At 39.0% G+C, this 15,423-nt stretch overlaps 1 protein-coding gene across 2 annotated transcripts in view; it reads left to right on the top strand.

Annotated features, from left to right (window-relative positions):
- The window catches only part of MTPN (myotrophin), a 52,713-nt gene extending 38,390 nt beyond the window's left edge, over window positions 1-14,323 (top strand). Inside the window, exons 4-5 of one of the 2 annotated variants that reach the window (XM_019544654.1) lie at window positions 8,518-8,626; window positions 10,978-11,067. In XM_019544654.1, the coding sequence (XP_019400199.1) occupies window positions 8,518-8,586 (69 nt within the window). In that variant the 3' untranslated portion in view covers window positions 8,587-8,626; window positions 10,978-11,067. Of the gene's footprint in view, window positions 1-8,517; window positions 8,627-10,977 lie in introns of both variants that reach the window. The other variant, XM_019544653.1, reaches the window with a different exon arrangement.
- Window positions 14,324-15,423: the final 1,100 nt, after the last annotated feature.

Raw genomic sequence — 15,423 nt, 5'->3', positions numbered from 1 at the left:
AGGAATATAAGCTCTGAATTTGAATGTAGAGGTATTACCAAAGTTAGTTGCCCACCCTGAAAATCCTTGCATCTAGGAACAGAGAATTCATGAACTTCTATTTGGATGTATTGTAAATTCAATTGGTTTTTGTACCTGGCTTACCCAGGTGATACTGATCACTCTATCAGTGATCTACTTTCTTCATTGTTCTACCTAATTGTTGCATTCTCTACATACAGACTTTCTCGGTTACTATTTGTTTTTCAAAGTCATTGGTAAAAGTCAGTCTAAGGCCAAGACCAATCCCTTCAGTATCCCAGTAGAAACAGCCAATTGACAGTTACTTGAAACTTGTACTTTTTAACAAATTGCATTTGTAATGACAACTAAATCCATTTAACTTGTAATATGTTGATTTGTATACCATTTTATTTTATTAATCAAAGTCATCTCCTTATAGAAATCTGTCACAAGGCTGGCTCCTAAAAGTACATGTTGACATAATAATAACAAACAGCCCCCCAAGTTTAGTAAAATCAATCTTCCATAAACTCTTGCATTAATTACCTTCCTTGAGTGAGTTAGTTAATAGTCTTATGTCAACTGGTCCATTATAGCTTTCCTGGGATCAATGTCAGGCTTGTGGGCCTCTAGTTATGTAGGTCATCTGTTAACCTTTTCCAAGCAGTAGTGCATGTTAACTTTCTCCTAGTTCTCGGGGACTTGCCTGGTATTCTGAGGGGTACTGAAAGTCAACACGACTTCCTCAGGCCTCTTGTTTTTCAACTCTTGGGTGCAAGATCTAACTTCTTGAGAGAAATATTTTAATAGCTGCTGTTTAATCTCCTAGCTTGCTGTTGGGGAAATAGTTAATCATTTTAAGATTATATAGTAATCTTTTCCTAGATATAGAATGGAAGTACTTAGTTACAGTTGTTTTTCTGCATTATTATGGGCAAGTCTAGCATGTCCATATGAAAACAGAGCAATCAATACCAATGTTAAGACTCCTTTTTTTTCTTTTTTACATGTTGAAAGCCCTCTTTGACCATAGATTTCACTTTGTTCTTTTTTTCTCTTACTGATTTATTTTTTTGTACACTTCTGATTTTGTTTACTGCTATTTAACTTCCTCAATTTTATAATTTTAAGCTGTTTTCACTTCCTCTAATGTAGCCTGTATTTAGCAGTGTAACTCATTAGGTCAGATTTTGTATATTTTGAAGCATGTGATAAATTGGTCTTAAATCTATTTCTCTCATTGATATTCCCCCCCCCCCTTTGCCTCTTCCCAGCTGATTTAGATTTTCTTTTTGAGAACCAAGGTAAATATATTTGAAGTAGAAAATACATAGATTACCAGATTTTGATTTTACTACTATAGAATAATCAAATTCATTCTCATCTGTATGTAAACAATTGTTTATTTTAGTTACAGGGTTGGTTCCTCTTGATTCGTCAAGCAAAGATCTAATACAGATTTTTTTCAGTACTCTGAGTATCCTTATACTATGACTGTCTGTAGCATGTGAATCCTAAAGAGGTTTTTGGTTGTCGGTTTTTTTGTTTCTTTGGGGTTTTTTGTTTGTTTTTAGCTGCAGACTTTATTGTGGCAGTATATAGCCACCTTTGTCTTCTGCTTTTAGGAACAGCCTGCTTTTAATACTGTTTTGAAAGTGGTAAAAGCATGTGAACATAACTTAATTCAAGTTACATACGAAGTGTATGGAAGTATTCAAGGTCCACTAAAGTAAGAGACTTCCAAGATCTGAAACCTCTCAGTTTGGGGAGAACAGATTGTCCAGAGTGTCCTTGTTTAAATTAGTTGAAACTAAAATGTAACACTGGTAAAATTCAAATGAAACAGTTTATCACCAGTTAATATGATTACAGTTAACATAGTTGCAGAAGGTTGTAGCCCTGACTCTTGCCTCTTCTGGCATTTTTTTCTTCCTTTTTCAGCTTGATTTCTCTCTTAAAGCAGGGGTGTAGTTTAAGTTGGCAGGCTGGAAGCAAGCTTGTGGGACTTCTTGCTGTGCCCCTGTCAGCACTAGCAGCCAAGGTGTTTAATACTGCTGTAGCTGCTGTTGTCAGCTCAGTTAGCATGTTGGGATTAAGGATCTGCTGCTGGTTTCTGTCAAATCATGATTTTTTTTTTTTTTTAAAGTTAATGAAGGGAAATTCTGTGTTTGGGTAAGGGGTGAGCAGCATTAACCTGTAGGTACTGGGGTCTGGCCATGCCAGTGCAATGACTCTGGGAGACACGGTAAGCAGCCTGACGGGTAAGATCTTAAAGTGAATCATCTGGCCAGAGAAAAGCCTTGCAGGCTTGAATTACTCACCTCCATGGACCGGACATTTGACATCCTGCCTTAAAGTGTTTGTTCCATCAAAAGAGGGATTTCTTCCCTTTAGGGCTCAAACTTCAAAAACTTCCTACTGCCTTTCTTTTCAGATTCTTTTTTATTTACTTTTTAAAAACCCTCTAAAATTGTCTTGCAATGTAATATATCAAACTGAGTAAGTCAGTGAGATGTATTTTGAGAGTGTCAAATGTTGAGGTTGTAGATGATTGAGTGTTCTCAGACATTGCTGTCACACTAATCATTGTGATCGGCTGTAGTCAATTACTGGCATGATTTTGACAGATTGGATTCATTAAATGTTTTCTGACCATGGTTGTCTTTCTGGTGTTTCAAGCCTGCTGATATCACCTGAAATATGGGCACTGATGAAACCAGCTGAAAGTTGGCAATCTGAACTTGAAGGAAAGAGAATTTATTCTTTAGAGGGTATATTAAAGTAAGAAATTGAGTTGTCCTTGAAACTTGTTAAATTTTTGAGTTTTAACAGTTTGTTTCCCACCTCTAGATTTGTAATTGTATTCAATTTGTAACTATGCAATTACAGAATAGACAAAAATGGCAAGAATTATATTAGGAGGATAGTTAACTATGTCCCTTCTGTTCTTTAAAAGGGCAAAAATAGCATGAGGGAAGGAGAATTTGCCCTTTTCTGGGTGCAGAACAAAAATGAGGGTTACCAAAATTACTTCCATTTTTAAAAGATACTTTACTTTCTTTTGGCAACTGTTGTAGCTCCTATCTACCTCTCTCATTAGTGAAGTTGCTGAATTCCACTGTTTCATGATGGGCTCTAGAAGAGCTCTAAATTGTCATTATAATTTGGAAGAGAATTATATGTAAGGGGAAAAAAAGCTCTTAATTTAGCAAAAAGCTAAATAGTGGCCTCATTAATAAAACTGGGTAGTAATGTAAATGTTACAAAGCTTGAAGTTAAAATGTGAGAAGCTGATATGAAATTCAGAGCAATTTCTGGGATGAGAACTAACTTATATCTCAGTAGTGAATGAGTGATTTGTCCTATTTGGTTGAAAGAGAGACTAATCTATTGAATCAGTTCTCCCTTTTTCTGGTACTGGAAGATCTTTGTGGCAAGCAGTACATTGTATTTTCTTGCACATAGTGTCATGGAATAAAATACACACCTTCATTTTGAAAGCGAGAATGAAAAGAAAAATCTTTTTTCCTTGTAGCCAGCAACTGAGTAGCAGCAGGTAGAGAGCTAAGCTGGCTCGTTCTGCTCTCTGTCCTTGCATGCAGACTTTAGTTTCACTTCTTGCTTTTGCCAGGGAAGCAGCAGAAACTGCTTTTACTGTATTTTTCCTACATGTAATATGCACTTCAGTGTCCAGCAGCTGATTGGAGGGGGGGGGGAGTGGGAAAGAGGAGTGTTGTATGCAGGAAAAGATGGTATTACCTATGAAACTTCATTTTCAAATTAAAGTGTTAAAAATAACCTTCTATTGGCAATTTTTTAACAACTCCTTTGCAGTTGACACTTATCTAGGATGCGCTCTGTAAATTATCTCTAGTTCTGTTAGTATATAAAGAATATTGCACTGATTATGAAGTGCACATGTGTAAACTGACAAGTACATTTGACTCCTTGCTACCATTTCTAATTGCTTGGGGATTTTTGTTAAGCTTGAGTTTGAGATGGATTGTTACTTAGTCCATTGCTGTTGTATATATTTTTAGAAGCAGGTGATGCAGGATCCTTTTAAGGGTGCAGTGGGGTTCTGTCACAAACTTGTCTTAGTTCTTTAAAAGTTTTAAATTCCATGTGGTCTGCATGGATGAGACCGCACTACGAATCAACTTGTTAGTTTTCATTAAATGTAGAAAGCATGTGTGGCTTCAGGAGGACAAGCTGAAAGAAGAGAGTGACCAGTTTAGTTTGGGGAATTGGAACTGGACCAAAAAAAAGGGCGGGGCGAGGGACAGTTTACTTTGAGTGGTGGGTTAGGAAATGCACTGTGAAATATTGAGGGTTCTGTGCACAACAGCAATCATCATGTTTCTGGCAAATCCCTATGAAAGTGCTATGCTTTCCCACAGACTTAAGGTGGAACAATTGGTAGAAATGCATCCTTCCACACTGAGGAGTTGGTAGGCATCATCACTCACCCACGCTTCTCCTGGGATTCCATTTAATCTAAATAGACAAAAGGAGACCAAACAGCTGCTTCAGAGTTCAGTTTTTGTCATTTAGAGCTGCTCCACAGTTTTACAAGAAAGAGGAGAGCTGCATCATCATCCTCAGGTGTTTGTACAGATCACCCTGATTTCAGTCTAATGTGGCAACATATGTTACTGTGAGGTTAAATACTTAATTTAAAAACAAACAAAAAACATCCACTTGATTGTTACTGCAAAAATGTTCTCAGTGTATATTTAAAAGAAGTGTACATTTATACGTACAAGCTTTGTGGTTTTCTTACGGCCATTAAAGAACTTGTACATACGTAATTAGTGGAAGGCACTTGGGCAGGAGCAGTTACTGTATACCAAGAATGTTAGTATTGTAGATGAACTTATTTTACATAGTATAGGTACTAAGCTAGACATTCTTTTTTGAAGTGGTATTAAAGTTAATTGTACAACAGAAAAAATGAATTGTATCTCTCTTAATAATTCTTGCAATACTTTCTAAAACATTTTTCATGATCAGCATCCCCTGGGGGCTGTCTGTGTTTTTTTGGGAACACTTTAAAAAAAAAAAAATACACTAATGATAAGAAATTTGTTTAAGCAGTTGCATAATTCACTTCCAAACATGAACAATATGTAATATGCTAAACCGGTGGGCATATATCAGGGTTTAGCTTCAGGCACAGCACATTCTAAGCCATTGGCACAGACAAAATGTCCAAGCTCTTATTTATAGAAATAGAAAATGAGGGTTGGAAGGGACCTCAGGAGGTCAATCTAATCCAACCCCTTGCTCAAAGCAGGACCAGCCCCAACTAGATCATCCTAGCCAAGGCTTTGTCTACCTGGATATTAAAAACTTCCAAGGATGGAGATTCTGTAGCCTCTGAGTAGTGTCTAGTGCTTTACTATTATCCTAGTGAGAAGGCTTTTCCTGGTATCCAGCCTAAACTTCCCTTGCTGCAACTTGAGACCATTGCTCCTTGTTCTGTCATCTGCCACCACTGAGTGCATTCCAGCTCCATCTTTGAAGCCCCTTTCAGGTAGTTGAAGTCTGCTTTTAAATCCCCTCTGTCTCCTCTTCTTTAGACCAAATAAGCCCAGTTCCCTCAGCTTTTCCTCAGAAGTCGTATTCCCCAGTCCCCTAACCATTTTTGTTGTCCTCTTCTGAACTCTCTCCAATTTTTCTGTATTCTTTCTGAACTGGGGGGCCCAAAGCTGAACACAGCACTCCACATATGGCTTCACCAGGGCTGAGTTGAGGGGAATAATCACTTCCCTTGGTCTGCTGACAATGCTCCTACTAATGCAGCCCAGTATATTGTTAGCTTTCTTTGCAACAAGGACACTTTTTTTGGCCTCATTCAATTTCTCATTCACTGCATGGCCCTTTTTTCCACTGAGTTGCTGCCCAGCCAGTCTGTCTCCACTCTGTAGTAGTGCATGGCATTGTTCTGTCCTAAATGCAGGACTTTGAACTTTGAGATTTTCATTTGGTCCAGTCCACCAACTTGTCAAGGTCTCTCTGAATCCTAGCCTTACCCTCCAGCATTATCAACTACTCCAACCAACCCCACTTGGTGTCATCTGCAGACTTGCTAAGGATGCATTCTACCCCATGATGAAGATATTGAACAAAACTGGCCCCAGGACCAACCTCTGGGCCACTCTGCTTGATCCTGTCTGTGAACTAGACATTGAGCTGTTGAGTACTACCCTTTTGAGCAGGGGTGGGCAAAATGCAGCCCAGGGGCTGGATGTGGCCCCCCAGGCCATTGTATCTGGCCTGTGGGGCCCCTAAAAAAATTTAAAAAATTAATATTTATCTGCTCTGGGCTGCCTGTTTTATGTGGCCCTTGATTGTTTGCCAAAACTCAGTAAGTGGCTCTCTGCCCAAAATAATTGCCCGCCTCTGCTTTTTGAGCCTGACTATTCAGCTAGCTTTCTGTCCATCTTACAGTCCACTCATCCAACCCATACTTCCTCTAGGTTATTGCTCAACTTTTCTATGGCTCTTTGTACAGGCAGCAGGGTACTGCAGACCCATCTGACAGACATAGCAATACCCTGTGCAGTTCCAGTTGATTCCTTCCAATGAAACTGAATAGTGGTTTTATTTCTTTCAAAGGCATCAGCACCTTTTCAAAGACTGATGTCTGTGAGGGTCGCTTAGGGATCCACACAATCTCCCATTGTTCTCAATGTGTAAGTAGCAGCTAATAACACTGATGCATTCTCTGCCATTGCTTCTGATACAGGCATTCCAACAGGTTAATGTGGCAATGTGTGGTGAAGGAGCAGTGGCCAGAGGCTCTGTTGCTAGGGAGATGTCACCCCCACCCCTTTTTGCTGTTCAACACGCATGTTCTTCTCCTGTGCTGCCACTACTACTCTGCCCACCTGCAGTGAAAATGAAGAATGTGGGCTGGATCCCAGCTCCTTTAGTTTCCCCTATATCCACCTACCTCACAACTCATGCTCTACTTGCACACCCATTGTTACAGTAATGTTTGTGGAAGAACCAGCATACTTTAAAGAACTAGAAAAGATGTCACCGCTGTTCATTGAAGGCAGTGGATAGCTTGTAGTGACCAAAGTACCTAGGTCCTGTTTGGTTCTACGCTAAGCTGGGATGATTATGCAGATGGTGTTTTAACCAGCCTTCTTTATTTGCAACTCAGTAGGAAATGTAGGCCTCTTCTCTCTGAAGTGCATATTAATGTTCTTGCATAAACCACAGTTGATGGGGAGGTAAATTTCAGTAGTCTGTTTTAATGTTTGAAATGATATATAAATGTTAAACCATTTCTGCCTTAGAAGCCAGCTGGTAAGTACTGCCAGAATCTCTACAACATGAACTCTTTCATCACAAGGGCATAGTTCAGATTTGCAGGTGACACAAATTTATGGGGCAAAGCAGACACACTGGTGGACAGGGAGTGGACTCTGGTAGATTTGGACAAACTGGAAAAAAAAAAGCTGGGCAGAACAAAACAGGATGCAGTTTAACAAGGATAAGTACAGAGTACCGCACCTAGGGAGAAGGATTTGCTAACACACCTACAGGTTGGGGGATGACTTTCTAAGCCGCACAGCAGCAGAAGGGATCTCTGAGTCATAGTTGACTCCAATGTGACAAAGTGATCAGTAGAGCTAACCACACTCTATCATTCATGAATAGCTGCATCATCACTTCCCTAGGTCTGTACATACTTACCTTCTGTGCATCACTAGTGAGGCCACTGCTGGAGTACTACATTCTGTTTTGGGTGCTGCACTTGAAGAGGAATGTGGATAACCTTGAGAGGGTCCAGAGGAGGGTCACTTGTTTGATCTGGGGCCTGCAGGATAATGTCCTATGAGGAGAGGTTGAGGGACCTAGATCTCTTTAGCTTCCACAAGAGAAGGCTGAGAGGGGATTTGGTGGCTGTCTACAAATTTATTTTTTTGGGGGTGGGGAAGGAGCAAGGAATAGGAGATGTTCTGTTTACCAAGGCGCCTCTTGGAGTAACTAAAAACAATGGCCACAAACTGGCAGAGCCTATTTAGAACTTCTTTGTTAAGGATTACCAGAATCTAGAATGGGCTCCCCAGGGAGGTGGTGCCTCTCCCCTACCTTGGAGGTCTTTAAGAAGAGACTGGATAAACATCTGGCTGGGCTCATCTGATCCCAACACTCTTTCCTGCCCAAGGCAGGGGGTTGAACTCTGAGGTCCCTTCTGACCCTGAAAATCTGACATCTGAGGCATGCTTGAGGACATGTAAATTTGTTAGGGCCAGAATTAAATAGTTAAACTTTGGCCCTGTCTGCAGGCAGACTGCTTCATTTCTCTTCATGTTTTAGCTCAAAATACATGTAGATTTAGCATCTAGTACTTAACCATACAAGTCGCATCTAGTACTTGGTCTTTTACATCAAGTTCATTACACTGTTTTCAAGAAGTGATTTTGTAAGAGTTTCTATAATATAGGCTGCAAATACTTGGAGTTACCTTGGCAACTTGAATTTAAATTTGTTTAGGATTTTCTGTCTCCTGTGACTTGTCTTGACAAGGAGGTACACCTTGTATTGAAGGCTTCCAGGAGTTAGTTTCTTCTCCCCACATCCCCTCAATGATGGGACTTATTTTGTAAGTATAGCATTGTGCTAAACCTCTGAGTTCAATTCTAGAAACAGCCTTACTTTATGCACTCAACTATAAAGCCTTTTTTTAAAAATTGGTGTAATCAGTCTTGTAAATTCTTAATCTAATTATAGAATTGCATAGAACACACATTTAAAATAGCACTAACACATTAACTTCTAAATGCTGTTTTTTCTAGAAAAAAAAGTTGCAGATGGCAAAACTCCCCCCCCCCCATGTTCAATATAGTCTTTAAGTACAAATAAGCATCACTTAAGTGATAATGCTGAAATTCTGATTTCAGTATGTTAAAGCTTATGGGCGTCTCTTTTTACATAGTCAAGCTTTGTGCTAGCTTCAGTATTATGTTGTCTTTTTAAGCTTAAGTGCAGGAACAAAATTCACAAATCACTTGCTGAACAGTCCAGATATTCAAATTTTACTTAGGCTGCTTTAAGGCTTTTTCATAATATAAAATCTTAAAGGAAAACAAACTTTTAAGCGTTATCAGTTTGCATGCAGCTTCTAATCTCCAAGTACACTGGACTAGACAGTACAAATAGTCATTCAACACCAGTAAAAGAAACGGTAGGTACTCTTTGTGACAGATGCATGACAAACAGAACCAAGGAGGTGATACTTCCCCTCTATCGGGCAGTGGTCAGACCGCAGTTGGAATACTGTGTGCAGTTTTGGGCGCCACAGTTCAAGGAATGTGGATAACCTGGAGAAGGTCCAGAGAAGGACGACTTGCATGGTTAAGGGCTTGCAGGCCAAGCCCTACGAGGAGAGACTATGGCACCTGAACCTCTTCAGCCTCCGCAAGAGAAGGTTGAGAGGCGACCTTGTGGCTGCCTATAAATTCATCATGGGGGCACAGAAGGGAATAGGTGAGACTCTACTCACCAAGGTGCCCCTTGGGTCACAAGAAATAATGGCCATAAACCAGCAGAGAGCAGATTTAGACTGGACATTAGGAGGAACTTCTTCACAGTTAATGGCCAAAATCTGGAATGGGCTCCCAGGGGAGGTGGTGCTGTCCCCTACCCTGGGGGTCTTCAAGAGGACGGGCATCTGGCTGGGGTCATCTGAACCCAGCACTCTTTCCAGCCTATGCAGGGGGTCATACTCGATGATCTATTGAGGTCCCTTCCAACCCTAACATCTATGAATCTGTGATTGCGTCTTTCTCTCAGGGTAGTGGATATTTCCATCACTAAATATTTGTTTGCCACTTTTTTCTGAGTATTGATTTAACGAACACAACCTTCTAAAACGGGTCGGTAACCCCGGCACGCATGTCGAGCATGATACACGAGGCCATTTTGCCTGGCACGCCACGGCCAGCTCTGTCTCCGGGTAGCTGCTGCCAGCAATGGAGCCCAGGCTGCTCCCAGCAGGGCTTGCAGCATCTGAGCTTCCTGCTGGTGGCAGCCCGGGATCCTAGCTAGCAGTAGCTCCTGCAAGCTGGGGCTGGCTGCAGCCAGGAGGCTCCAAACAGCTGTACCGGGCTCCAGCATCAGCTCTGCATGGGCATGTGCACCCATGCCTCAGAGCGGGTGGTGGGGGAGGGGATGGAGACAGCACAGCCTCCGTCTCTCCCCTGCTCCTAGCACGGAAGTGATGAGCCTGGCACAGTTTAATGCATATCTTTATCCATAAATATCATTCCTGTGGAATTCTCCCTCTCTTCATCCTTCCCATCCCTCCACATGTACCTCCTGCCCTTTCTTCCCATTGATCGTTTTTTCTCTCTGCAAAATTTAAGAAAAGTGAATAGTCTTGTAAAACCAATATGAGCATCATCAATTGTTTAATTAAAATTTAAGTATTGGTGTGCAAAACTTTGAGTCTGATCATAATGGTAGTCTTCGTTGCTTCATATCACTGTTCCCATTTTGACTGATCCTCTGAGACTGACATGCACTTAAAATATTGTCCTTCAATACAGGAAAAAAAATCTTGCTGTTTGTACAGATTTTATGATTTTTTTTTTTCACTGTAAGATAAAAGAACATTAAATTAAAGCCAATGTACTAGCCTAGTAAATAGTCCTCACTTTTTAAAATGTGATTCTTGAAATTGTTTCCCCACTTTAAATGGCATACAATGATTTTGGTGTGCCTTAAGTACTATAATGTACTTCAAAAACCTAAGAAAATTGAATTAATTTAACTATGGAACCAAGTGTATATTTGAGAAATATACTGGACATAGAGAAAATATTAGCAATATGTTGCATTGTTCCAAATATGTCTAAGGTAAATACTTATTATGTCAGAACGCCTCGAAGTGCCAGTACTACAATGTAGCCTTCTATATAAAATAACCTCTTTTTTTCCATCATGTCTTTACAGGGTGCTGATAAGAGTGTGAAAGGGCCAGATGGACTAACTGCCTCTGAAGCCACTGACAACCAGGCAATCAAAGCTCTTCTTCAGTGATGGATGGACTGATATCTCTAATGTCTCTCCTGTGGCCTCACACTGCTGCCTGTCTGTCACTCTTTGTATCTTCCAGCTTCTTCAGCTAAATCCTTTGGGGGGAGGGAGGGGAAGTAATGTTTATAATTTGGACTAGTTAGCCTCTATCCAAAAAAAAATAATCGGTGTTTCGGGAGAGTAGAAACCTATGTAATCAGTGTTCCTCTAGAATTTTTTTTCTGATGCACAATCTTCTTTCTCCATTTTCTAGTAGAACTGAACTTTATGGAGGGGGAGAAAAAAGAACATGATCTTTAACACTTTGTGTTAAAGAACCATTGAGATGAAAATACGGTTTGTGTTCTTTTCCATTAGGATTTCAGGAGACAGTAGTCCAATACTATTAGTGTCTCCTGCCATGATATAGCTTTGTAGTAATCAAGGCAGTTGGGTTGCTTGTATCTCCTTGAAGGGTAGCTTCATCCCTCTGCCTTAATATGTTGCAGTACTGAAGTTTTCTGATATTAATGGAACAGTCTTCATGTTGACTAACTGAAAGTCACACTGAGTTTTGTTTTGTTTTTTCATTGATTCTTGATTTTTAACCAGCAAAGACCAGTTCAGGCAAGGCCTTGTTAAACTCCAAAAGATCTGCCAAGATAAACTTGGAGTTTTCTCTCCTGTTCGTGTCTTCTAGTCCAGACCAGATTTGTTAAATTTGTAATATGTAAAGCTTTTGGATGTATTTGAAAATGTCACTTGTAGTTAATCCTTTTTAAGATGTCAGATGGAATTCTGTTGTTCACCATGTTAACATGAAAATTATATAGAGAGAGGCACCTGGTGAAAACTTCAGGCCCATCTGGTACTCGGGGATAATTTCTCTGCTACTTAATGATTCAGACTTAGATTGCTGCTGGTATTATTTAAATATTGTCAGCAGACATAAATATCAATATTTCTAAACTTTTTCTACTAAAGTTTCAAAAAAAGACATTGCATATGAAAAACTTTCTAAGTTCAACAGTAGGAAAAGGAAGACTTAAAAGCAAATTTATATTGAAACTTGTAACTACACCATAGAACAGTTTGGTTTTTTTTTAATTAACATGAAGTTTGCTCAGATTCTTCATCACTTGTTAACCAAAAGGACAGTTTTTAATTTCATTCTTTCCTCAAGGGAAGGTTCTTCTGAAAGTTCCTACTTGCATCCCTACACCTTCAGGATGCTGCAAGCATATACAGTTTTCAGATGACACATACTGTACTCGTAAATATTATAGCACTAGGACTTCAAGTCACATTGGGGAGGATTTTAAAATTGTGACCAAGGAATTCTTAATTAATATCTTGGGAACATCAGAAATTTTGATTTTTCATTTTTGAATTGGCATTAGACATACCAACTCACCCAAAGAATGCAGAATGGCTTTTCTAACAAGAAAATCAATCCATCAAATGTATATTGACACCATAATCTGTCTATTCTTGGGATACCAGCATGTGCAGTTTTCTAGCATTCTGATAATAGAAAAATGTATAATGTGTTTTTTGTTTCATGCAGAATGTATAAACAAAGCAAGAAAATATCTGAAGTTGAACAGTTCTCAGCTAACTTTCAATATTGTGCTTTGGTGATTGATTGATGCCCCCCACATAAATTATATACTGAGTTGTTTTCAGTTATAACCATGATGATGATGATGATACTGAATGTACCTCAGTTACAAACAGCTACATTTTAAATTGTAAAATGAGAATTATATAGGTTGATACACATGCAGCATCCCTCAAAAGATAAAACAATCAAGAATACAATCTTTTTGTCCAATAAAGAACTGTACTGTGCAATTATTGATGCTTTTCAGTTATGGTTAGCAAGAAAGAATGGGGAGATTGGAAATCAGTGGTTAAAAATTGTAATCAGTCAATGAGCAGCTGACAAGCAGAAGCACATTTGGTTAATGGTTTTACAAGTCTTTAAATAAAGAGAACTTTGTAATCCTCTGTCCCTAGTCAATGCTGGACTGTTGAGTCATTGCAATAGTGTAACTTGTGAGGTGTGTTTGAATTTAAGCTACCACAAGTATTGAATTCTGTTGAAATTAACCAGTCTCTGTTTTATGCTATTAAATAGATATTGAAATGCTAGTTGAGATGCTTTAATTTTTTTTCTCATGTTGAAAACTTCAGTTTTCAAGTTGTTTGTAGTGATTCAGTTTCAGTAAGTTATCTGGTGATCATACACATCTTGCTGTCATCTTTTTTTTTTTTTTTCTTCCTCTCTCCTTTTCCCCCCTCTTTTCCCTGTAGTACTGGGCAGTTTGAATCTTTATATTGATTGTGGTGGTATAGTGGAGGCTAATTTTGCCTTCTGTTTCAACAGTAACATAAATACATTTTGTTTTTCTTAATCTATTTCACTTGAGAAAAATGCAAAACGGACATTAACAAGATAAGTATTTAATCTGGCTATTGTATGAATCCAGTCTGCCTTGCCAGAATATATAAAGGATGGTGTTTAATATTTTTTACTAAAAAATTGTTTGCTGCTTTGCACTACACATGGTTGTCACTTTTTTCCCCTTTGTCTGGAATTTTAAGAAAATTAAACATTTTAATCTTTCTATTTTGAAAATTTTGTATTTAAAAGCTGAATTTATTCATTCAGCTTCTCTTTAAATTAGGAAGAAAAAATAGGCAACTACCTACATTTGTGACTAACCATTAAATGAGCTAAATTATCAAACGGTAAACATTTATACAAGGTCACTAGAGTAATCAAACATAATCTCTTCTTCCTGTTACAGTGTTATCTTTTTCCCTTTCAAATGAGGTCAGAAGAGTTTTAAAATTTTGGAGTTCTTATCCCTTGCCAGTCTTCCTCATTTGAAGAAAAATGCTTGAGCTTTAAATGGAGCACTCCTTTTTCCCCCTTTTTTAATGCCACATTCAATGCATTAATTCATCAATGAAGAGGCTAGTAAGAGTGGAGTGTCCCAGCTCAGGCAATTGCAGTGTTGCATGCAGAATTGCAAAATGAACTGTCTTAATTATATTTTGTAAATGGAGAAACAATCATATCTTTCTACGCAGTGATGGAAGAAATTAGTGCTTTGTGCATTTTGATATTTGACTTCCTCTTTTCAGCAGTGTAACTACTTTGACACAGTTGTGTTTATCATTATCATGGTTCATAGACATCAGAATGCTAAACAATATTGTATTTTTAAGTTTGTGTTGCAAGAACGAATGGAATAAACTTGAATTGTATGACAGAAATCTGCAACTTTATTTCCCTTTGCACCATTTTTGCCCACTACTTTGCATTTAAATTCTGCACTGACCAGCACTGTGCACAGTAACTTTAGCTGCGTTGATACAAACTATTTGGACGAGTCTGAGAACCTGTTAGGACACTTGAGCGTGTTCATTAGTCTTCACCCCCGCTGATTTAGAACACGAACTTGGTCTTCCCCAAAAATACCTGGGACTGATGAGCATGCAGTTATCCCACACAGCCTTACAATGGTTTACAGGCGGTTCATGTTAGGATTTGCTTTGTTTAAAGGAAAGCTTATGTTTGGCATTGATTTGAACTCTGATTTACTTGAAAGTCAAGTAAACCAAATAACATTGATAGCTCAAACACTTGGAGATTAAGAAGGGTTCTTCAATAAATATGGAACAAAAGGTTGAGAGAGAAACGAAATGCAAAATTGGAACTTCTAGGATTCATTAATGACCATATTCTCATCTTATTATATTTACTCAAATATCTAAGATTATCCTGAATTTAAGCCCCCCTCCTCGTGCCTCCCCTGTAACGGGATTTTCTATATGGAAAATATATCAATGTTATAATTTTCCAAGTATAGAATCATAGAAAATGAAGGTTGGAAGGGACCTCCTCTTCTTTACCCCTCCCACGCATCCACTGCTACAGCAGTGGGCTGTGGGTTTTAAGTGATTAAAATGATTTCTGAGACCAGAATGGAGGCATGGGAAACTGGAATGGCTGCCAAGGGCTGGTTCCCTCCTGGCTGCATGGAAGAGGGGCAGAGTCTTCTGCTTAGCCCAAAGCTAGAGGTTTAAGTCTGTTGTAGCCACTGCTGAATTGGAAGCAGCTTTTAGCTGTGCAGGAAAGAGAGGGCAAGTGATGCTGACAAATAGTCTGTCCTTATTCCATGTAGCCAGAATGTAGTATGACTAGTAAAAACTTTTTTCCCTCCCCAATTCTAGCTTCCCAAAATAAAATGTGCATCTTATTTGGAGGTGTTTCGTATGCAAGAAAATACAGTATTACACACCCCTGAGTGTAGATGCGTGTAGATGGAAATGCATGGTGCTGGGAGTTTGTTGCCCCCAAATCAACTTTAC

The sequence above is a fragment of the Crocodylus porosus genome, unplaced genomic scaffold (assembly GCF_001723895.1).
Source record: "Crocodylus porosus isolate Cpor-Errol unplaced genomic scaffold, CroPor_comp1, whole genome shotgun sequence".
Taxonomy (NCBI): domain Eukaryota; kingdom Metazoa; phylum Chordata; order Crocodylia; family Crocodylidae; genus Crocodylus; species Crocodylus porosus.
The sequence above is the reverse complement of the archived record's forward strand: the minus strand, read 5'-3'. Positions and strand labels throughout refer to the sequence as shown.